Genomic DNA, 24,086 nt, shown 5'->3' on the forward strand with positions numbered 1-24,086 from the left:
GGAGCAAAGAGAAGGYTTTTAGAGCACAAGCAGAAAACTCATTTTCTAACCCAACTGAACTGACACTTGACCCTGGAGACCCAGAGGCTGCACTGCTCTTCCCATGGAAAGGGTGGATGTAGTGACATCACCTGAAGTTCAGGCTGGAATTCCTAGGATTTGGAAAAGCTTTACAACTCTCTTGTACTAGACTTCAGAGTGCCACATGCCACAAACAAAGGGCAGGTCYCAGTCCAGCTTCTGAACCCACCTAGGGAGCCATAAACACGGCAGCAATGGGCCTTGAAAGTACAAGTTTAAAACCACTGCACAGCCAAGAGGAGAGTCCTTCCCTAACAGGGACCCTACATCCATTCTCTACTCATCAATTTGCTGAAAAAGGCTCAAATTGAATTCTGATAACGAGCTGCCATCCTTAAGTCAGCTCCAGCAAAGCTACGAGACCACAAACCAAACCATCCCAGATTGAAGAATCCTGTCTCAGCTGTACCATCCCGTGTCATCACCGCCACGGCTTCTGCTCCAGTGATCTGACCACCACCCCTGGCACAGCCTGGATGCCTCAGATCATGTCCTTCTCTACAGAAATTCAACCACATTAGAGAATCCCAGAATGGTTTGGCTTGAAGGRACCTTAAGGCTCATCCAGTCCCACCTCCTGCYATGGGCAGGGACACCTTCCACTAGGGCAGGCTGTTCCAAGCCCCAGCCAACCTGGCCTTGGACACTTCCAGGGATGGGGCAGCCATAACAGTATTTCCAAGCTCTTGATCTAAAACATCACTTAAGGTATTTCCCTTATCTCCTGTGTATCTCCCACAGGCTGTGAAGGAGCTTCTATCTGCTGATCACTGCCAGACAAAGCAAAAATCATGTGGGTCAACAGTGTCAACCAAGGCAAATGYCACCCCCTGATGTATTCATTAAACAACCTCCACACACGCTCTCAACAGGTTTGCAATAAGTTTTTTTTGGCCCCACAAATCTCAAGGAGCTGCCCAYGCCAGACCATGACATGAGACCCGTTGTCTCTCCTCCCCTTTTGCAGAACAGCAAAGAAACTACAAAAGCTCTGAAAACCCAATAATAAACTAAATTAGGGGAAAAATAATCAGATCTGAGCCTCATGAACAGCTCTTGCCACCTAGAAGTGGGAGTCCTTGCATCCCCATGAGAAGACAGAACCACAGAATCATTTCAGTTGGAAAAGATCTCCAAGACAATCAAGTCCAACCTATGACTGATGCCCACCTTGTTACCAGCCCAGAGTACTCAGTGSCACGTCCAGGCCTTCCTCGAACACCTCCAGGGATGGGGACTCCAAAGCTCCCCTTCCAGTGCCTGACCACCCTTTCCATGGGGAAATTCCTGCTGATGTCCCCCCTGGCCCAGCCTGAGGCCGTTCCCTCTCCTCCTGTCCCTGTTCCCTGGAGCASAGCCCGACCCCCCCGGCTGTCCCCTCCTGTCAGGGAGTTGTGCAGAGCCACAAGGTCCCCCCGGAGCCTCCTTTGCTCCAGGCTGAGCCCCTTTCCCAGCTCCTTCAGCCACTCCTGGGGTTCCAGCCCCTTCCCCAGCTCCACTCCCTTCCCTAGACACACTCCAGCCCCTCAATGTCTTTCTTGTCTCCAGGAGCCCAGAACCGACCCCTGGGTTTGAAGTGGGGCCTCAGCAGTGCCCAGCACAGGGGACAAACACTGCCCTGGTCCCAATGGCCACACTGTTCTTGATCCAGGCTAGGGTGCCTACCTGGACTTACTGCTGGCCACGTCACTTTGCTCTTGCAAACACCTTTTTTTTCCAAAGAATGAAGAGAGGAACCAACTACGCAGCTCAGCCCTATTCCAGGAAGGGAAAACACCAGCCAGCACCTCCCAACAGGCTGAATTACACACTTTGCAGAAAACACTTCCTATTAAACAGAAACACCACAGCACACACAAAAAGCCTTGGCACTGCACAGGGTGCACTTTGCTGAGCCTTACACTGTGGAACACTGTGCTTCTTAACTTTTAAGGTGTGTTTTCTCATTAAACTTGTGCAGAAGATCCCAGAAAACYGGGAGCTGACAGGAGGCAGCTTGGAAAGGCACATGAGCTGCTGCACACCCTGAGAGCACACAGACAGTGTGGCCTGCAGAGCCAAGGGCAGGAGAAACCCAGCTAACAATCAAAGTAATCAAATGGCATTAAAATGCCATGATGCTTCCTTGGTGAGCTGCTTCCAGAGAGCACTGTGGATCCAGCTTCCAGCYTGGGAGGCAGCGATGGCTCATTCAGCCTGGCAGAGAATTAAGGAAGTGTGCTCGTGAGTCTCAGGGCGTGTTTGCAGCGTAACATGGTTTTACAGGGATTTCCCAATAAGATTCTGTGTGTGTAAATATGTACAATGGAGAGTCAAAATATCTCTGTATTTGTACAATCTTAGAAGGCGTGAGTGTGAGGAATCTTAAAGCTGATCCCATCCCGCCCCCTGCCATGGGCAGGGACACCTTCCACTAGACCAGGTTGCTCCCAGCCCCAATGTCCAGCCTGGCCTTTGATACTTCCAGGGATCCAGGGGCAGCCACAGCTTCTCTGGGCACCATGTGCCAGGGCCTGCCCACTTCATAAGGAAGAATTTCTCCCCACTATTCCATCTAAACCTCTCCACTTTGCACAGAAAGCATCAGTTCCTGCAGCCAGAGTCCCTGCTGGAGGAGCAGAAACCAGAAGAATGGCACCTCCTGCTCCCCCCCAATCCCTCCCCGAGTCTGGTCTCATTTCCAGCTCAAACCCACTCATCTACCCAAAACCACRGCAGCAAACATGGCACCTTCCAGCCACAGCAGAGCCCAGGAACACCCAGCACCACAAGGAGGGCACAGAGGAGGAAATTCCATGCTCACTTCTTCCTGCAGTGCCTGGAAACACAGGTTTAAGACACCTTTTCTTACCAAAATGCTCCCTCTACAGGTGAGCRATGCTTTCCCAGGCACAAAGAGTAAAATAAAATAAAAAACAGACCATTCGCATGCTTATCTAGTTGCTAATTTACCACAACTCTCCACCAGGCAACAGCCGCCTCTTTGCACAAGCCCTGGCAGTGCCAGAACCCCCGGAGCACATGTACGTACCCCATGGCTCCCGGTGTCCCCAACGCCTGTGTGACACCATCATCCTCCAGCAGCTCCCATCCACCTCCTCCACCCTTCTACTCCGTCCTGGTGTTCCCCAACGCAGTCAAAGAAAGGGAAGCAGCAAAGCAGAACACGCCGCCTGGAAGTGACTCAGATGACAGCACAGGCAGCAGGAAGCCGAAGCCTCGCTACCATCCCGCCTGGATGTTCAGCTCTCACTGCCATTTCCAAGTCAAAAACCAGGCATTCCAAGGTTTTCTCCTTGTTTCACTCTTCGGTGTCACCCAGCAGGACGGGCTCCCTCAGTCTCGCCATAACACCCATCCCAGGGCCACCAGGGGATGGGACCGGGACATGGGACCGGGACTGCGGGAGCTCCGCCCCTGCCATGCTCRGAGCAGCCCTTCCAGCACACGGGCTCGAGGCTTTCCCAGTCAGCGCAAAAAAAGCTCCCGCAGCATTTTTTCCTCCCTGTCACAGGAGAGGGTTGACCCCGGCCCCACACGGACATCACACCAGAAGAACAACACCAGGAGCAATCTCATCCAGCTGCTTCTGGAGTCACTCCCGTTGTGGGAAGGAGCCAGTTTACCACCTAGTGGCTGTTTCCTCTGGGAAGCCAAAAACCTTAATCATGAGACTGGGGGATTTTTAAAGATCAGCAAATCTAAGCTGAGCTTTGACAGCTCAGGGCTCTCCTTCCTCCCCAGCCCCCCCATGATTCTCAGGAACATCCCTTCCCACAAATACCAGATCCAATGGGACACAAAGGAGGAAAAAACTGCAAAATAAGCCAATTGTAACTGGAAAGAAAAGAAAAAAAAAAAGAGAGAGAGAAAAATACAGCATTTAGTTGCTAGGTCAACACTCCTGGTGCCTGGCTGAGAGCCAGCAAAGCCAGGCTTTCAGAAAGTTTTCTGCAATGGCATGSGTTAGAAGGGACCTCAAAGTTCATCCCACCCCTATCATGGGCACCTTCCACTATCCCAGGTTGCTCCAAGCTCCATCCAACCTGGCCTTGGACACTGTCAGGGACAGGGAGTCCACAACCTCTCTGGGCAACATCATCGCTCTACAGACTCCCTCTAACATTAAAAAATGCCCTCATTTCCCTGCCTGGGAGCAGAGGAAGGGACTCCACAAGGGAGAAACACCATCTATGTGTGAACTGAGAGAGACAGTWTAGATTTTGTTGCATTTCAGCCCTCAAAACATGGAACCCTGTGCAGGAGGAGTTGAACTGAGAAGGCTCATGGACAACTGTRCTGCCAAATTCAATACCCCAGGGAGGGGCCAGCCCTATGTCCCCATGCTGTGACAAAAGAGCCAAKGATTTGCCTTAGGCAGGTCCAAGACAATGTTATTTTTCCCAGCCATTCCCTCCACAATTCCCTGTGCTGTCTGAAGTGACTACAACCAGACACCACTTTGATAGAGAGTAAACTACACCAAATTTACAAGGGCCTAGAAAGACAGGACAAGGGGAATGGCTTCACCCYGAGGGCAGGGTTAAGTGGGATAYTGGGAAAAAATTCTTCCCTGGGAGGGTGGTGAGACCTTGGCACAGGTTCCCAGAGAAGCTGTGGCTGCCTCTGGACCCCTGGAAGTGTCAAAAGCCAGGCTGGATGCRGCTTGGAGCAACCTGGTTCTAGTGGAAAGTGTCGCTGCCTGTGGCAGTAGATGGTCTTCAAGATCTCTTCCAAGCCAAACCATTCCAGGATTCTATGACAGTTCCATTCCCACGGTGGCCAAGGAGGGCTCAGGCACTCCCCCAGCCTTGCGCTGCAGGAGCAGGATCCTGGAGAAGCTGTCCCCGCTGAGCCAGAAGCTCAGAGCTGTGCTGGCCCTGGCACAAGGCTGACCTCTCCAGGCAGCCTCTCACCCTCAGCAGCTGCCCCAGCAAAGGCAAATACACCCCAGGAATGCTGAGTGCATTGGGCCAGGGCTGTCCGGCCACGCCAGCCTAAACAATAGGAGGTTTGAGAGAAACTGGGAATCCTACCAGCACAAGCTGAACACAAAGACTTGGTTTGTTTTAGGGCTTCTTTGCGGCCCTTTTGCTGTTCTCCAACACGTACTCACACGGGGCACAGGGGATAATATTCCAGGTTCTGGTCTGACATCCTTCCTAACAGGGGCTGTCACGTGTCACCAGGTCATGGCAGAGAGCAGCACGTGAATCCTGTGACAGCTTGTGTTTCCCAGGCAYTCCTGACTCAGGGTGTTGTGGGATTCACTGCCATCCCACGATGCACAGACACACACAGTCCACATCCTCACATCCACACCAGCATCACCTCTTCTGAACAKTCTACTATTCCACAGAGCTTCTGCCCCTCAGTCCAGGACACTGCAATACCCAAATGGAGATAAACAGCACCACACCCATCCCAAAACCACCCCACCCGAGCCACAACCCCAGCAGCAGGGACAGACGGAGGTGAGTGCACAGCTGTGCCCAGAGGCACTGCCAGTCCTCTTCAGAAGCAGCATCAATCTTCCAAAAGCCAAAACAAACCTTGTTTAGCACAAATCCAGCTGAGCTGGGAGCACTGGTACTTCACAATTCACGATCAGGAACATCTCTTGGTTACTTACTCACACTTACCTACTCTATCCATTGGTTTCACCAGRAAAATTACTTTTTTCCTCCTAAACTTTCTGTCATTACCATTTTAGCTCTCTTAAAAAGCCACAATCTCAGCTCAGCCACCTCTTCCCAGGAGCTTCCTCACAATCACTTAGATCTTTTTTCTTTTTGCTTAATGTTTTGACTAAAAACAGCTCAACATGAAAACGCCCAACACCAAATTCACAGATAGTGTGTGACCAGTGGAGGGGAGGTTGCTGCTGGACTCTAAACTGTATTTTCAAGACTCCATATTGAAACACAACAAGGGCTTCTCTACCATCCCCAGCCTCTTTGGGAATCCAGGACAGTGTCACAGCTCCGTGTAGGAGGATCACCTTGTGGTCCCAACATACCTGTGTGGCTGGTAAGCAATGACTCCCAGGTGTCCACAGGCATCCTGGGCCAGCAAACCCTCCACACCATCCATGCAGCTGTCACCCCACTCATCCACCCTCCCAGCACACAGGAAGAGTGTGACTAATACATGACATAGAGGGAAACAGCCAGAATAAAGAGGGGTGTTTTTCATTGTGGAGCATTAGGAGCTCAAGTGGCACAGCTTCCATCCCGAACACATCAGAGCTGTGGATGARGGCTCCTCCTGCCAGAATTCTAGTCTTAAACTACAACACAACCACAGATGTCCTCTTGGTCAGCTGTTTCCCCAGGAGAGCGCTGGGATGCAGGTACATCCCTACAGGCAGATTTTGTTACAGGGTCAGGCTGCTCCTTGGATGAATTTGCAAGAAGAGTCCAGAGCCCGTGCTCAAGGAGCCACAGCCAAGGTCCACACTGAGGAGAAGTGGGCTCAGGGGTTCCTAGATGGCATTAAAGTGGCTTCGGGACCTCTCTCCATCCTCTCATTGGGATGGGGTCCAGAGGGTGCAGCCCCACGGATTCATCCCAGTTCACAACAGTGTGTGAAACCAGGCCCAGCACATCCATCAAAAAAGCAACGGGAAAATGGCCTGGATGCAGACGAGACAATGTTAATACCTAGAAGCACGGAATTCCAGAATGACTGGGGTGGGAAGCAACCTGAAAATTCATCTCCCTGCCATGGGCAGGAACACTTTCCACCATCRCAGGTTGCTCCAAGCCCTGTCCAACCTTGGACACTTCCTGGGATGGGACAGCCACAGCTTCTCTGTGCAACAAATGAGTTAATAAATAAGTAAGTTACTGGTTCGTGTGTTTGTTTTTTAGTATTTTGTAAGTCCATTTCCACTTTTTTATAAACATCCCTCCTGGAGTCACAAACTGTCCATTCACCATCAGAGGATCTTCATGTTTGGATTACACACCTTATACCTATGCTATTYGTCCTGTATTGGCTACATTTAGTTACTTTTCTAGAATTCAAAAAGAAAAAAGGATCTGCTGATACAGATCTAACAGAGAAAGCTGATGCCCAAAATTGTGCCAGGTCAAAAAAAAGCCAAATAACCATTGATAAAATATCATCTCACCTCAAACACCRTCTCTTCTTTCCCAGTCCTTTCCTTTCTCCCTTTATTGCTTTAAGGACTATYATGGCTACAAAACCAGGACTCTAACAGGTATTTCCAACTGTATTTTATAGTCCAGTTTAGTGTCATGCTTGCACCAAGTCCCAGCTGGAAACCTGCCATTCCATGCTTTGTGAACACCCAGAACTGGATCTCTTCCAGCAGAACACCTTCCTTTTGGTGTTGTTTTTAGGAGACACTAAAGCACACCCCAAAATCCAAACAGAACCACATGGACTCAGTCTGGAGAGATGCAGCTCTGTCTCCTATTCAGCAAGGTAGAAAATCTCAAAAATACTGAAATACTGGCTACAAAAGGTTTAACAGTGGATTTTTGGGCACAAAGAACATAAAACACCCAACTCGCACAAAATCCTCGGAGAGAACAGCCTGGAAAAGCCTTCCTGAGGTGAGGGAAAGGGGCAGGGGAGGAGAGTCAGAGCCCAGGCCAGGGCTGCTGCTGAGCCTCTGGAAAGCCACGAGAATGACCTGGAATTGCTGCCAACTGCAGTGGGAATTACAGCCGGCACATGGCAAGAGCTAAGCACACCAGGTACCTTTCCAAGCCCTCTCTCTCCACAATATCCATCCCAGTGGCTCAGCACACGAAATGGAGATGATTTTGTATATTTTTGTCAAACCATTGGATCTCATTCTGCTCACAGGCACCTCCTTGACCTGAACTATAAACTCTCCTTCCTTGCTGATGGTTAAGTAACAAACAAGTTACTGAAGTTCCTGAAAAAGGGAGGAATAAAGCCAACCCTTTGGAAGTGCTGGATCAYAGCCCTGAACCTCATCAACTGAGGCAGAACAGGCTGGCACAACACCACAGGGCTAGCACAACACTGAAGCTGCTCTCCAGACCCATTGAATTTCCAGGGATGGTTCCAACCTCCTCCCAAACCAGGACACACATTCCAACCTCACCTTCCACAGCAAACTGGGACATTTCTGGGTCCAAATATTCTGGAGGAAAAGCCATGAAAAGGAAAAGGGACTATTAAGGAGAAAATTAGGGATATGATGGAAATAACTCATCCCAAAATGGCACCAAAGTGCTCGGCTGCCCTTGCTCCTTCCCCTGAATTCCAGGTACACATGTAGSATCTTTGTTCCAAATAAAACACGTATTCATCCATGGGGAGCAAGGAATGATGGCTTTAAACTGCCAGAGGGCCRGGATAAATGGGATAGATGGAAGGAATTGTTCCCTATGAGAATGGGGAACCTGGCACAGGGTGCCCAGAGAAGCTGTGGCTGCCCCTGGATCCCTGGCAGTGCCCAAGGCCAGGCTGGACACTGGGGCTGGGAGCAGCCTGGGACAGTGGAGATGTCCCTGCTCATGGCAGGTGGTGGAACTGGACAGGCTTTAAGGTCCCTTCCCACCCAAACGATTCCATGATCTATAAAACCAGGGCTCGCAGTCCCTTAGAAACATTTGCACTCGAGGCTGTGCTGCACACCAGGAGTAGGTTGTTATCCCAGAGGAAATAATTAAAAGTGTGATGCACACAACTACTCAAACCCATRCTGTCACCTCTGCACTCAGACCTGAATTCCAACTCCTGGACAAACTTGCTGGATGAGTCCATGACCAGAGCATGGCAAGGTCAGTCAGTGCCAGCCCTCACCTGTCCAGGCAGCCTGCAGCTGCAGACATCCTGGCCAACTCCCAGAACACCCAAAGGACATGGGACTCTGCATGATGTACTCTGTGTGACCATGCTCCAGGTGAGGAATTTTGGGGGACTGGTTACCTTCCCTCAATAGGTTGCCTTCCTTTACCCAGCTGAAGACACAGCYAGTGCCACTTTCGACAACATGGGATGGAAGAAGAAAACGAGGGACTGTGGCAGAGGAAAAGAATCTGTGGAATGAGGGATGAAGGTGGATGCAAGGCAAAGGAACAGAAGAAGCAGGTGATCCTTGAGAGCCAAGTAGCTGCAGCCCCTCTATCTGCAGGGCCACCACCAACTGCACAGATGCATCCTTAAAAAAGCTATTCCCAGGTGAATAAAGGGAATTTGTGTGCATCACCCTGCACTGAAACCATCTCCCCATCATAACCAGCAGAAGCAGCAGSACAAGCTCGGGAGATAATTCCAGGCATGCCAGGCATGAAGCCACCCAGCACTGGCCCATGCCAGCACCGTTGCCCCCTGCACCGAGGCCTCCCCAATTTTTGGAGCCACTCTGCTGATCCATTCCTCAGCTCAGGTGCCAACAGCTGCCAATCCAAGGGCTCATCCCAGGATCCCTCCCATCAAACCAGTTGTTCATGCTGAGCAGCTCTTTAACCTCAGCTAATTGCAAGCGGCCCTGGCACCTTGGTCATTGCACAACCACCTCCTGCCCTGCCAAGGCAGCTGAAGCCAAAGGAATCCTGTATCTCTGACAGAGACTTCCTGAAATATCCACACTACAGACCCATTTCTTACTCAATTGCCAGCTTTGTGGCTTCTTAGTTTTTGTTTTTTTTAATAAAAAACAATCCGGGCCAAATGGGATGGAACAAATAATGCTGGAGAAGGACCCAGGAAAGTGTTTAGGTGGAAAGCAGTTCTTTCCCTGCAGCATTACCCCATTCTGAAAGACAAAGGAGTTGCCAAGAGGTCCTAGCAGCAGAGAGCACSAGGGAGTAGCAGCACAGCTGTACAGAGAGGGACACGGAAAAGGAAAAGCACCTCTGGCACAACTTCCCACAAACCTGCTATAAAAAACACAGAGGAATAAGCTTTGGAATTTTAGGGCCCACAGTGATTTTCCAACCTCTGAGTGCTCGGGCAGCTGAAGATCATGAGTCCACTCAGAAACCAAAGGAGATTTCCAAGCTGTGCAGAGTAAGGCACAAGGGGCATGTACAGCACAGCTCCAGTAAACAGCCCACTTTTGCCTGGGAGCTGCTCCCAAACCACTTCAACTCCTGGAGAATAACTTTCACTGACAATGCCACAAAATCCTGGGTAATTCATATCCCAAAAGGAACTTTGGTGCAGCCGAGTGAGGTCACACAGCACAGCCCATTCCCTGCCCTGTGCCAGAGGGTGGGGGCCATTCCCAAGGGGGCAGCTCAGCACAGCCAGATGATCTGGCTGCTGCATCCCAAAGGATTTAAAACAATTCTCTATTCTACACAAGCACCATTCATGCAGCACTTGAAAACAAAAACAATCCTCTTTTGAGTCATTGTGGGAACAAAGGGAGTCAGAGGAACAGCAGTGTCTGCCAGCCACGTCCCCACGACCTCCTGGGTGCTCCCAGTCCCGTCCCACAAACCTCTGAGCCTGGAACAGAACGACCAACACCYGGAAAATTCCAAACTGTGCATTCCACAAACACCTGCTCTAAACAGTTGTAAAAACCTGAATCATTCATTTCATTCTGGCTGCAAAAACCTGAGGAACAAGCTCCAAGATTAGGAACAGCTTTAAAGCCTGGACAAGGCAAAGCTCACAGCATTCAGCAGCTGGGAACACATTGGGTCACAGGATTCCCAAATTCCAGCTGCTCTATTTMTCACCCTGTCTATTCCTGGATGTTCATTCAGAGGGGAGTTTTCCTTAAGAACCCACACAGACCCAAACAGGAACCAGCTCTGCCCCATGCACTGCAGCAGGGACAGACAAGACAGAATCCCGTCCCTGTACAGCTCCCTGAACGGGAGCTCCATCCCATTCTCCACCCCCAGCACCAGCATTTCCCCACGAAGAGGTCAGTGACCATTCCAGAGGGGCATTTATCCATCCAACAAGCTGTAGCAGTACCTTCTCCCAAAAATCAGCTGCTCCTGCCTCCACTCTGGCACTTTCTGGAACTGCTGGAAGAAGAGGGTCCCAAGCAAGGAAGCCCAGCCAGGACACAGGGCTCTTTCCAGGCTATACTGTGGAGCAGGGTCAGCCCTGCACCTGGGGCAGGGGGGCTGCTGGCACTCCACACTAAAGACTCACGGAGTCACACAAGAGTTTGGGTTGGAAGGGACCTTAAAACCCATTCTCTTCCACCCCCCGCCACGGGCAGAGACACCTTCCGCTATCCCAGGGAGCYCCAAGACCCGTCCAGCCTGGCCTGGGACACTTCCAGGGATCCAGGGGCAGCCACAGCTTCTCTRGRCAACCTATGGCAGGCCTTCACCACCCTCATAGGGAACAATTCCTYCCCAATACCCCACCTAACCCTGCCCTCTGGCAGTTGGAAGCCACTGACACCTGTCAGTCACAGCACGGCCCTGCCCGACGCGGGGATCCACAACCCCCCAATTCCGCCGTTCCCCTGAGCTTCCAACACCGCCTTCYGCCAAAACTCCTGCTGAGGCGGCTGCGCTTCTCCCTACCGTGGCTCAGGGCACGGCCGCACACACCGGGACGCAGAGAGACCGCGCTGCCGCCCTCAGAGCTCACTGCAGCCCTGTCCCGGCCCACGGCCTCTCCCCGTACCTGCGGCCCCGCTCTCTCCGGCCTGGCCCGTCCCGGGCCTGGCGCCCGCGGCCCCTCCGGCGGCTCCTCCGGCGGGGCGGGCGGCCGGAAGGGGCGGGGCGATCTGTGCACGTGACCCGCCGGGGCCCCGCCCCCCGCAGGCGCAGTTGGAGGACGGGCGGACCCTGCCGCCGCCATCTTGGGTCAGGGCACCGGGCTGGTAAAGCGGCAGTGCCTTGTTTTGTGGGGTGGGGACGAGGGGAGGGAGAGCGGCCCCGGGAGCCGGACCCGACCGGACCGGAGGGGCCGAGGCCGAGGTAGAGAGGTCGGGGGATCGCGGCAGCTCTGTCCTGCCCTATCCGCTCCCTCCCATCGCTGGCACCCAACGTCGGGCCCCCCGTCACTGACCCCCCACACTGCTGTTGAGCCCCCGTCACTGACCCCCCATCACTGAACACCATCCCTAACCCCCCATCACTGACCCCCCACACTGCTGCTGACCCCCCATCACTGATCACCATCACTGACCCCCATCACTGACCGCCCACACTGCTACTGACCTCCTATCCCTGCCCCCCACCTCTGGTGTCCCCAGAAGCGATCCCACCGATGCTCCCCCCTTGCTGACCCCCCATCGCTGACCCTTCCCCATCACTGATTTCCCCGTGTCCTGTCCCGGAAGGGCTCCATGCCCCGTTCCTCAGGCGGGCCGGTCTCCAGCAGAACCGGCGGCCCCGGACCCCTCCTAACCCGGCTSCCCCAGCCCAGCCCCCCGCCCTGGCTACACCCACCGGTGCCTGCCTCTCGAATTCTCGCTCCATCCTCGTCCCAGCCCGGGAACACCGGAGCTGGAGTTGCYAGGAGCGCCGGGAGAAGGTCACCGTGCCTCAGTTTCCCTTCTGCTCGGACCAAGCGCTGGCACGGAGGAACGAGCGGCAGGAGATTTTAGGGACAATCCAGGGACGTGCATCCTCATCAGCAGCAGTGACGGCCCCGGTAGAAGCCAACCCCGCCCCGCAGCCCCACCACCAGAGCCCACCCTGTGCCACCAATGTCCCCAGTACTCCCAGCGCCACCGTTGGCCCCGTGCCACCAGTGTCCCCAGTACCCCAGAAGCCCGGGCTAGAACCCCAGTGTTGCCAGTGCCTCCAGTGTCCCCAGCGCCAGCAGCGGGGATCACTAGAGGGCAGCAGCGCCCCGGGCAGGAGCGGAGTCCAGCGCCGGCCGTCCTCCGGGTCTGGAAGCGTGGCCGGACCCTGCTGGGAGACGGCCCAGAGGAGCACGGAGCCCTGGAGTGATCACAAAATCATGGAATTTTGAGGGGTTGGAAAAGCCCTGCCGAGGCCACCACTGTCTCACGTCCCCAAGTGCCACATCCATACGGCTGTWAAATCCCTCCARGAATGGGCACCCCACAGCTGCCAGGGCTGGAGCACCCTTTCCATGAAGGAATTTTCCCAATATCCAGCCTGAACTTCCCCTGTCACAATTKGAGGCATTTCCTCTTGTCCTGGCAGTTGTTACCTGGCAGAAGTAATCCCCACCTGGCTCCATGCTCCCCCCAGGGAACTGCAAGGAGAGAAAAGGTCCCCTCTTTTTGTCCCAAGACCGGGCTGCTCCRTAGGGGAGGAACACAGACGCCATCCCCAGTTTCCTGCCCATTGTTTTCCACGCTCAGGAGCACCACCAGAAGGAAGAACAAGTCCCCCTGGCTGGATGTGGAGCCCAGTCCCATTCCATTAAAGCAGGGACAGCCCCAGGTTTGGCCCAGCCTGCTAGGAAGCCACTTTGTTCAGGGAAACAGGAAGCCCTGAAATAGCAGAAGCTGGAAACACGTGGCCAGGGGGAAGTTAAGAGCATCCCGCATCCCCCCAGCTTGCCTGCACTGGCCCTTGGCATCATTGCAGGATGAACCCAATGCCCTCTGCCTCTCCTGCTAGGGCAGATCCTCATCTCTCACCCACATCATCCCTGCAGACCCCAGCCCAAAGCACTCCAGGAGCTATCCCTGAATGCCCTGGGCCACCCTAGRTCCAGCACTGCTCTTGGAAAGGCCACCCAGGGCAGGGGTGCTGCTTTCCCTGCTGCTCCTGCTCTTCCCAGGCTGGGATAACCCAGGGCAATGCTCAGGAAGGAAACAACCTGGTCAGCCCCTAATGCAACTGGACAGAGCTGACCAACAGGCTGGAGCTGCTGTCCCAGAGGGATCAAGGGGACTCAGAACAAGCTCTGAGCTGACCACACCGAGGAGGGATGCTCTGGACCATGCAGGGCTGCAGGGATGAGCAGGAGGATGCTTCGCCCACTTGGTCCTGCACTGAGTGGCTGCCAGCACTGCCCAGCATCGCTTATCKGGGGACTGATGGCTGGAATGCTGCTGGGGCGGACAGAGAGCAATGAATAAGGGCTTCAGATGGACAGAGAGCAAGGATTGATGGGATAYGGGAAGAAATCCTTTCCTGTGAGGGTGGGSAGGCCCTGGCACAGGSTGCCCAGGGAAGCTGTGGCTGCCCCTGGAWCCCTGGCAKGTTGGACAYTGGGGCTTGGAGCAGCCCRGGACAGTGGAAGGTGTCCCTGGCCATGGCAGGGGGTGGAATAGGATGGGCTTTGAGGTCCCWCYCAAACCTAACTAGACCCGAATTCTAAGAACACATCCCAAAAAAAAGTAAATATCACAGCCAAATGGGAAAAGAGCTGAACTTTGCAATGTAAACATTCCCCATGGCAGTCAGACAGGCAGGACACGGAGACTTGTGGGACACAGTGAGGAAGGAGCAAGTGGCTGGGCATCCCAAAACACCATGAACTACATGGAAAAAAGCAGATATTCCGGGTCCAAAGAACAGCTGAAACAGGCTGCCAGCCTCTGGGAGTAGAAATCAGGGAATTAYGGCAAGGAGGGGTATTTGCAGACTCAGCCCCTGCTTGAATGGAGGCTCAGAGCCAGGGAATGGTGACACAGGCTGGATTCTCCTGGTATTGGATTAATTAGTTTAAATCTGAGGTTAATGCCAGCTAAACAAGCAGGGAGCCTGGCCTGGTTCAGCCGTGATCCACTGTTCCCTCAGCTCGCCCCGGCCCGGCTCAGGCTCTGTGACGTCAGGCAAGGGTTTGGGCTGGGATGGGAATGGGGCTCGTGCTGTTTGGACAGCTCCCGATGGAGCAGAGGGTGGCAGGAGAAAGCTCAGGGACAGGAAGACTTTTACCTGCTCCATCCCGTGGCCCGGCCGTGCTCCAAGGCTGAATGAAATTCCATCAGGCACTCAACACGTGCGGCTCATCCCTGTCCTCCCTGGGGGACACAGGCAGCCCTCGCTGAGGGGAGCAGAACAATCCCGGGAAGTGACCAGGGACCGGGGGGCGGGGAACGACCACGAGGGGACAGGATGCTGTGCTGGCCACCACCGCCGGCATTGTCTCTTCAGATACACAGGATGAAGTCAGAGGGGGAGCAGGGAACAGCGGCCACAGAAAGAAACACCAAACCAATCCCTGGCCCCAGGGCTCTGAATCTCCCCAAGGACTGCAGAGAGCCTGTCTCCTTCCATCCATGGGTGCTGGTGTCCCTGGCAGAGGGGAGCTTTTCTCTTCCCTGGGCAGCTGGAGGGCACATAGAGGCTCTCCGGGGCCTCTTCCCAGGGTCAGCACAGTCCCAGCACTGCGGAGGATCTTCACAACCCCCTGAAAACTCTAAATTTCTGGCCAAACTCCTCTCTTTCCTGTAAATGTGGAAAGATCCCACCATGCTCTGAGGATTGAAGCCCCTCTGCTCTGGAGCCAGGCTGGGAGAGCTGGGGSTGCTCACCTGGAGAAGAGAAGGAACCAGGGAAACCTCACAGCCCCTTCCAGTGCCTAAAGGGGCTCCAGAAGAGCTGGAGAGGGACTGGGAACAAGGGATGGAGGGACAGGACACAGGAAATGGCTTCCCAGTGCCAGAGGGCAGGGATAGATGGGATCTTGGGAAGGAATTGTTCCCTGRGAGGRTGGGSAGGCCCTGGCACAGGGTGCCCAGAGAAGCTGWGGCTGCCCCTGGATCCCTGGCAGTGTCCAAGGCCAGRCTGGACAYTGGGGCTGGGAGCAGCCTGGGACAGTGGGAGGTGTCCCTGTCTGTGGCAGGGGATGGATTGAGATGGGCTTTAATGTCCTTTYCCACCCAAACCWWTCTATGATTCCATAAAAATGTGTGGAGGCTTCATAGGACTGAAAGCTGGTGGCATCCCTGGGGTTAGACTGTATCCCAAAATAGTTACAGCTTCCTCCATCATCACAGCCMGACTATCTGGGCAGCTGGGGACTTCCCTTCCCCAGAGGGCTGGGGTTCCTCTCTAAATGTCTCTAAATGACAAAGACATCTTTTAGGTGAGGCTTGGTGACTCTTTCTGCCCCCTCAGTGTCTGGGGAGATCCCTCCAGGTGRGAGCAGCTTCACTGAGCACCATCCCACCTGGGCAGGCTGAAGAGCTGCTCCAGCTCCAGCAGCCCCAGGCACTGACAGCAGCCCTGGCACCTGCAGGGCGGGATTGCCTCCAGGGATGCCTCCATCYGTCCCTTCTTCCCGGGGATACCAGGGAGGGGAGAGCAGGGACACACAGGGACACCTGCCCCAGGGTGGTGCTTGCCATGCAGTATGGCAGAGGTGACTGACTGCCAGCAGGGCCACCTCCACTAACACTGTCACCTCCGTGTCCCAGCACTCCAGCCAGGTCCCAGGGAAGCCAGGAGATCTGCTCCCACAGCCTGGGAAAGGGGCTCACCGGGGCAGCAAGCGTGTGGGACCCAGCGCCTCTCGGCTGGCAAGCGGCCCTGGGCTCCGGAAATGCCGTGTCTGTGGGCGCAGCTGCGGCCTCATGAGCTGCCTGACTCTGGTACCCGCTTCCTGCACCGTCGCTTCTGAGAAAATGCTCAGGGGCTGTTGGGGACCGTGACAGGGAGCAGTGACAGCCTTGCTGGTGGCCMTGTGCAGCACCACAGTCCCACTGCAGCCTGCCCAGGCCTGGGCTGGGGTGCTTTTCCACGTGGGAATGGGAGGCTGCCTGCCCCCCGAGAGGCTGGACCAGTAGCCCCCAGGTGATGTTAGGGGGTCCAACACCCCCTGGGCAGCCCCTGCACCTTCATGTGCCAGTGTGCCCAGAGGGTGGGTGCCAGCAGGCAGGTCCAAACCCCTCTCAGGGCTTTCTGCAGAGCCCCACACCACGTCAAGACCATCCCAGCTGCTCCCAGTGCTCCCTGGCCCTGCTCCAGCCCCCGCCGAGCTGCTGTGGGGAGCAGGGCCCTGGGGAGGAACTGCCTGTATTGCAGGACGTGCRTGTGCACACTGATGGATTCTGCAGCACCTCCAGGGCACGTGCAGGGCCACGGACTCTGCAGGCCATGGACCCTGTGACACACAGACCCTGCAGCCCACAGACCCTGCAACTCGTGGACTCTGTGACACACAGACCCTGCAACCCACAGATCCTGCAACTCGTGGACCCTGTGACACACAGACCCTGCAACCCGCTGACCCTGCAGCCCACACACCCTCTGACCCACGGACTCTGCAACCCATGGACTCTGTGACACACAGACCCTACCACACACCAGACCCTCTATCCCCAGCCCACCACCCTACTCAGCCTCAGCCCCCTGGGGAGTGTGAGAGGGGTCAGGGGTCCTCCTGGGCTGCACAACAGCCCTTGGACAACTGTCCCTCTGTGGGTCAGTAGATGTCACCAACCTCCATCTTGGTGCCACCCACCACCTTGCTGTGTCCCCAAGCTTTTCCTGGGGTTCCCATGAAAAAAAAAATCCACCCTTTATCCTCTCAGAGAAGTCCATGTGCCCAAAGGGAGCTGTTTCAGYGGTGTGCAGAGGCAACAGAACCTTAGCATCATTTCAGTGGGAAAAGCCCTCCARGAACATTGAGTCCAGCCATCCCCCAGCACTGCCAGAGCCTCCCCTAAACCACGTCCCCAAGTGTCCCATTAACATGCTGTTTTGAACATTTCCAAGGATGGGGATCCCACCACCACCCTGGGAAGCCCAGCAGGGCAGCTTAGGTTGAGCTGCTGCTGGTGGGCTGGGCAGGACAGGGCTGGCATTAGGTCTCGTGTCATCCCACACACAGAGTTGGCACTGTGGGGTGCCCARTGGCACATCCTGCCTCCCCAGATGCTGAGAGCTGTGTCCCTGTGGCAGGAGGTGCCCTGAGCCCCAGCAAGGCTCCTGCACACATGGGACATGGGCAGCAGCCCACCCACCSCRATCCCAAGRGGCTGGAGGAGCCCAGGGYGACATCCCAACCTGCTCCTGGCAACCCCCATAACAAACAAACCTCAGAGCTTCATCAGAGTTGTGCTGTGGCTGCAGGGACTGTGGGCCTCAGCAGGTTTGGGGCTGGAAAATATTTATTTCTGTAGCTTGGCAACATTTGTCAACTGCTATAGGGGTGGAAAGGGGCGAATGGGAGCTGGGGACAGTGGCAGCCCGAGCAGTGCTGTGACCCATTGGGACTGTGCTGGGTGTGGCAGGTTTAAAGCCCCTTCCCACACAGGCTGAGGAGGAGCTGGTGAGGACTGGGGACAGAATGGGACCGTGGGTGGAACAAACAGCAGAGTCAGAGCACGACAGTGAGGGCAAAATGCTGAGTCCAGTGACTCAGAGGGGAAAAATGCCCTCAGTGACACGGGGGTGCTGCCATCAGCATGGTGGGGACAGCCCCCATGCCACCCAGGCCCCAGTGATGGGAGCTGTGTGTCCCCGTGGGCATCACGGGCGGATCTCTTGAGTGCTGCAGACACATCTCTGACATCCCCCCTTGGAACACTCTCTCACTCCATCTCCTGGCTGCCCCTCAGGGTCTGTTTGGGCCATCAGCAGTCACATCACACAGTGTGGGAACAGCAGCAAAGTGTCCCTTCACCTGCCCTGCCCAGGGCTCTGGGGCTGCCACCCTCCTGCTGGATCAGCACTGTCAGGTTTGGATCTGTGCATGCTCAGAGTCCTGGGGAGGAYAGAGGGGGTGTCCCACATCCCTCCTGCTCAGCACCCATGGACCAGGGATGAGGGAAKAAACCGAAACTGCCCATTTCCTGCTCAGACAAATTGCAGCAGAGGCACACGTGACCCTGCTCCACACAGAGATCATAGGGAAAGAGGGGGACGAGCAGAGCCACATGTTCCTCTTCTGCTATCTCAGTGCCCATGGTGGCAGCTCCTGGAGATGGGAAACTCCAGCGGGGAAAATCCAGGAGGGGAATCTCGGGGGGACCCATCATCCCACTCAGCGGCCAAACCTCACTCCAAGCTCAGGTCGCTACAGGGCAGCAAACCCACATCCTGGGGGACTCGTTCCTGGGGCTGCAGCCAGGGGCAATATCCCRAGGAAGTGGCACCGGGGCACCTCCATTTGGGAGCAGGACCCTGGAGCAGTGCCATCCATCCCAGCAGGAGGATCAGGTAGTGCCCCACCTCCCTGAGCAAAGGGAGAAAGAGCTGGACATGACCCCCTCCTCCACCCCACACTGACCAAGAGAAATGGAGGACCAGGGATTCCCAGTCCCATTCTCCCCTTCAGACAGGCACATTCTGCTGRCCTTGCTTCCCAGAGCTCTCCCCCTTTTCCAGTGCCAGTCCCACCAGCTGGCAGCCCCAGGCACCCCTGCTCCCACCCCTACCAATGGAAAAAGATGGACACAGACGAGCAGAGGTTTAAAATCCTGTTCACAGAAACCCRTCCCCTCTGTACAGCACAAAACATCTTCTTTACAGTATTTACAGCAGTAGCTGGGGCAGAGGCACTTATGGGGCAGGGTGGGGCCCGATTTGGAGCTCCCTGTGCAAAGGGTCAATGGTGGCAGATACCACCAAGGAACAGGGCTTCCAGCCTGGAGGGGACACCAAGGCCACGCTGATGTCCTGCAAGCTGATCTTTCCCAAAATCACTCAGGGGGCTTCAGCAGCAGCCCAGACGCCCCAGACCCCGTGGTCCCAGGAGCCACCAGGCCCTGTGCAGGGCAGGGCCTGGTGTCCACCCAGGGCTGTCCTCTCTTGGCACTGGCAGGGCACTGCCACCRCTGTCCCACGGCCGGATCCAGCCCCACTGCCCATCCTTGTCCAGGGAGCTGTCCCCACCCCTGCCAGGGGCGCAGAAGCAATGGCAGCATCACGGAGGCTCTGGGCTGGAGCTGCTCCTCTGCAGAGTCCAAACCACAGCTCACATCTCTGCAGGGGGACATGGATGGGGGTGAGAGTCTGTAGAGTCAGAGATCTGGGGTAGGGGAATTCCCCTCCCTCCATCCCAGCATGGCTGGGGCCTGCAGGGGAACACTTCCCACTGGCCACCTCATTCTGGACACCAGGGATGGGAACAGATACCAGAACTGTGCCTCACATAGTCTGCATGGGGAGAAAGATTTTGTTAATCATGTTCTCTCAGCCTCTAGCCTGTCACGCAGGGATCCTGTGAGAGGAAGTGTCCTCTGCCTCAGTTTCCCCAGCAAGGCAGCCATTGGGGAGCAGCCAAACTCTGTAGAGCTGCTGCRTACACATGCCAGAGATGCCCAGCACAGCATCCCCCCTTCCCCAGGGACATCCCCAGGCTCTCACCAGGAGGAAACATCAGCAGGAGGAGAGCAGATTGCCCTCCTTGCCACCACAGAGCCACACTCCTCCCTCCACAGGGGCTGTTTCCATGGCATTAGGATGTACCACAAGGGAAGATCCTCTTTCCCTCCTGCTCACCTTCCGCCCCCAACCAAAGAACAGCCTCTGAGCTGCTGGAGGGAGGCTGCAGGCAGAGGGCTGCAGGTCCCTGTGCATTTCCCCAAAAACATCAATAGCTCTGCAGGCTCTGCTGCTGGGCTTCATTGCCAGGACCAACATGGCCTTTGTGTCCCCAGTCCCCTCCCCCAGGTGCCAGCTCTTCACCTCCTCTGGGGGAAACTGAGGCAGCAGAGGGGAGGACACTTAAGCTGTGGAATTTCCTCCCAAACTGAAAGAGTTTGAATGRGGAGGTGGCATCCATGAGCCCCTCACCAAAAGAAAAGATGGAAGGGTTCCACCACTGTGGCCAAAGCAGGGTCCAAGCCCCCTGCAGCCGGACCCCAGGCAGAGGAGGTGCTGGCCAGGCTTCACCAAGGCAGGGCCAGTGGAGGGGCCCCAGGCCAGGTGTCCCATCCTGTGGGAAGGGCAGGGACCACAGCTGGGCACATACCCTGCAAGGCTTTATCCAGGTCTGCGATGAACTCCTCCAGCTCCTGTGTGTCACCAAGCTTAGCTGCYGGGGAAAAACATGGTCAGGTTCTCCCTCAGTTCCTCTCACTGGGAAGAGGAAAGACCCCAGCCCCTTACTCCTAACACAGCTACCCCAGCTGTTTATGTCCCAGCCAGTCCAGCCTCAACTGGGAACATCCAAATCCAACTTGTGCCTCCTCCAGGCTCCTGCCAGGACACACCAGGGCTCCTTCCCACCCTGCAGAGCCCCAGGGGCACYGTCCTATCTGGGGCTGCCTGTCACTGCCAAGCCAAGCAGAGCTTGCAGAAGGCAGTGCTGCACACCCCTTGGAGGGGGCCAGGCTCACCTTTTGGGGCGTAAGGGTCAGCTGGGGTGTTGAGGTGCTCCTCGCTGGAGTTGAGGCTGCTCCCTGGGGATGTGCTGGCACCTGTGGACACAGAGCTCAGCCCCTGGCCCTGGGCACAGACATCTGCCCAACACTTGGCAGGAGCAGGGCCCATGGCACAGGGGSACATGCTCTTGGAGGGCCCATTGCTCCTCCCCCGCCACCAGGAACACTTGGAAAAATGGAACTGAGTTTCTTTGCCAGGCCAGAGAGCAGCAGAGGTTGTCTGGGCAGGGTTATTACAAGGACGGGGTTATTACAGGGTCCTTCTGAGCTGCTGGTCATCCCAAAACCTCCCACAGTCCTGCAGCAGCCAGCCTGGCCCAAGGAGCCCCGGCAGATGTTGGCAGGTCCTGGGCCAGTGTCCAGTGGTCATCACCCCGTGTGGCTCATCCAGCCCACCAGGGACGAGTCAGAGAGCATCAGCAGGAGGARGCTTCCCATGGAGGAGCCACAGAGCTCCCACCCCGACTGACATCATCCTCACCCAGGACTCCTCATTCCCCAGCCCCAGACTCCCTTTCCAGCCCATGGATATCATGCCCCAGCCCCAGACTCACTCTCCAGCTCATCGATGCCRCTGTCATACACGCTCTGTCCTGCTTTCCTCTTCAGCTCCTCCAGGTGCTGCTGGTACTGACTTGCAGGGCCCCGGTCAAAGTCCTCCATGACCTCGTCGAACTCCCTCAGCAGYTCACTGAGCTCCTCAGCCATCGCTGGGGGCAACACGGCGAGGGGGTTGGGRCACCCACCAGGCAGGCAGGGCCAGCAAAAGCCCCCCGGGAGCAGCCCAGGCTGGGATGGGACAGAGCCAGGCTCCAGGTCCCTCTCTGAGGCAGTGGCCAGCACTGGTCTGAGCACGTCCAGCTCCTCYCACGGACAGCTCAGCCTTCCCTCCAGCTCATCCCGCAGCTGAGCTGGGGCCTAGCCCAGTAAGGGCTGGTCCTAGGCAGGCTTGATAGAATCCCAGAATAGTTTGKAAAGGACCTTAAAGCTCATCCCGTTCCACCCSCTTCCATGGGCAGGGACACCTTCCACCGTCCCAGGGTGCTCCAAGCCCCAATGCCCAACCTGGCCTGGAACATTTGCAGGGATCCAGGGGCAGCCACAGCTTCTCTGGGCAGCCTGGCGGCACATGGAGGGGGTGTAGGGGGGCRCCATCCCCGGCCGGGACAGCCCGGGAGCCCCGGTTCCATCCCGCTCCCGGGCACTGCCGGCGGGATGCGCAGCGAGGTTGGGGGGATGCAGGAGAGGAGCCCTGCGGGGGGAGTTCCGAGGAGGCGGCACCCTCGGCTCGCTCGGTTCGGTTCGGTTCGGCACTCACCGGCTGCCCTGCAGGGCTCCCCGCGCTCCGGTCCCGGCGGCAGCAGCGGCTCCTGGTCCCGGTCCCGCCGCTTTTGGCCCCGCACCGGGGGCGGGGCTTGGGCGGGGCCGGGCGGGGTCTCCAGAAGGCTCCGCCCCTCCCTAACGGCCGCGCCAGACGAGGGGAGCCCCGGGGTCACCCCCGAACCACCCCGGGGTCACCCCCAAACCACTCCGGTGCCGGGGTCACCCCCAGCCCCTCCCCCCCGCCCGGTCCCGGGTCCAGCGGGGACCCGCCCGCTCCCTACACCCCCCGGACGGGAGGTGGAACACGGCGGGTCGGGCTCTGCTCCCAGGGAACAAGAGAAAAACGGCCTCGAGTMGTGCCAGGGGAGGGTCAGGTTGGATATCGGGRAAAATTCMTTCATRGAAAAGATAGTCCAGCCCTGGCACAGCTGCCCAGGGCAGTGGTGGAGTCCCCCTTCCTGGRAGGATTTAACAGCTGTGTGGATGTGGCACTTAGGGACATGGGTGARTGATGGCCTTSGCAGTGCTGGGGAATGGTTGGGCTTGGTCTTRGAGGACTTTTCCAACCTCAACGATTCCCTGATTCTCTCCCATGGTTTCCCAGTGAGCTGTCAAGCCCAGAGCTCTGTGTGTGGGCACTGCCCTGGATCAATGTGAGGGACACAGAGGTGTGAAAAAAGGAGAGCACAGGCTCTGCTTTCACTGCTGCTGACTCTGAAATCTCTCACCAGAGAAGGCGATCCCACTCCTGCGGATGTTCCCTGTTGCACCCCTCACAGGTGCCCAGGGCTTGTCTGTGCCTGTGAGACCCCGCCAGTGCTGGGGGGCTCGGGGTGTGTTGGGTGGGGCTGGTGCTGAGAACCAGCCAGAGCCACCCCAACAGCAGCAACTGCACCCTAAACAGCAGAAACTGCCCCCCAAATAAACAGCAGTGACCCCACCAACAGCAGTGACCCCCAAACAGAGTGACCCCCAAACTGCAGTGACCCCACAAACAGCAATGACCCTCGAAACAGTGACCACTCCAAAAGAGTGACCATCGACCTGAGAGCCACCACTCCCAAATACCAGCAGACACCCCCAAACACTGACCATGCCCCAACACCACTGCCCCAAGAGCAGCCACCCCCCCAAAGCAGACACCCCCAACAGCAACAACCCCTCCTGTGCCAGCATCGGGGGTCTGGAAACATCCAGACAGGAACTTCCCAATTGTTTCTAAGGTGAACCCCAAGGCTTGCAGAGGAAAGAGCACACGAGAACAGAATGTGGAGCATGAAAAAGCCAAGGGGCSTCTGCAGAGTGACACCAAGGCTCTGTGAATGAGCTTTGCAGCCGCCTGGGGAGGGAGGCTGGAATAGAGCAGCTCCAGCAGTGTTCCAGCAGCTCCAGGGGCTGCTCCCGTTCGAGGCAGAGTGTCCGTGCAGTGGGGGGAGGCCGTGGCCAGGCCGGTGCCGGTGCTGGGCTGCCCTCAAGCGGAATGTCCAGC

At 56.4% G+C, this 24,086-nt stretch overlaps 2 protein-coding genes across 5 annotated transcripts in view; both read right to left on the reverse strand.

Moving 5' to 3' along the window:
* The window catches only part of LOC130578725 (H(+)/Cl(-) exchange transporter 5), a 43,908-nt gene extending 32,122 nt beyond the window's left edge, over positions 1-11,786 (reverse strand). For 2 of the 4 annotated variants that reach the window (XR_008965916.1, XM_057375029.1), the window contains exon 1: positions 3,113-3,193. Coding sequence is in view for 1 of the 4 variants with exons in the window: in XM_057375029.1 (XP_057231012.1) it covers positions 3,113-3,155 (43 nt within the window). In the remaining 3 variants the exon portion in view is untranslated. Of the gene's footprint in view, positions 1-3,112; positions 3,194-11,588; positions 11,659-11,691 lie in introns of those variants that run through there. The other 2 variants (XM_057375031.1, XM_057375032.1) reach the window with 2 other exon arrangements.
* Positions 11,787-19,359: 7,573 nt separating this feature from the next.
* On the reverse strand, positions 19,360-22,678 carry LOC130578736 (regulator of cell cycle RGCC-like). Its single transcript, XM_057375059.1, has 5 exons — positions 22,593-22,678; positions 21,829-21,984; positions 21,230-21,310; positions 20,863-20,925; positions 19,360-19,871 (listed from the first exon to the last, which is right to left on the reverse strand). Exons 2-5 carry the CDS (start codon positions 21,980-21,982, stop codon positions 19,864-19,866), a joined length of 306 nt encoding a protein of 101 aa, XP_057231042.1. The 5' UTR covers positions 21,983-21,984; positions 22,593-22,678; the 3' UTR covers positions 19,360-19,863.
* Positions 22,679-24,086: the final 1,408 nt, after the last annotated feature.

This window comes from Malurus melanocephalus, unplaced genomic scaffold, assembly GCF_030028575.1.
Source record: "Malurus melanocephalus ecotype Western Australia unplaced genomic scaffold, MMel_1.1 scaffold_237, whole genome shotgun sequence".
In the NCBI taxonomy this organism is placed as follows: domain Eukaryota; kingdom Metazoa; phylum Chordata; class Aves; order Passeriformes; family Maluridae; genus Malurus; species Malurus melanocephalus.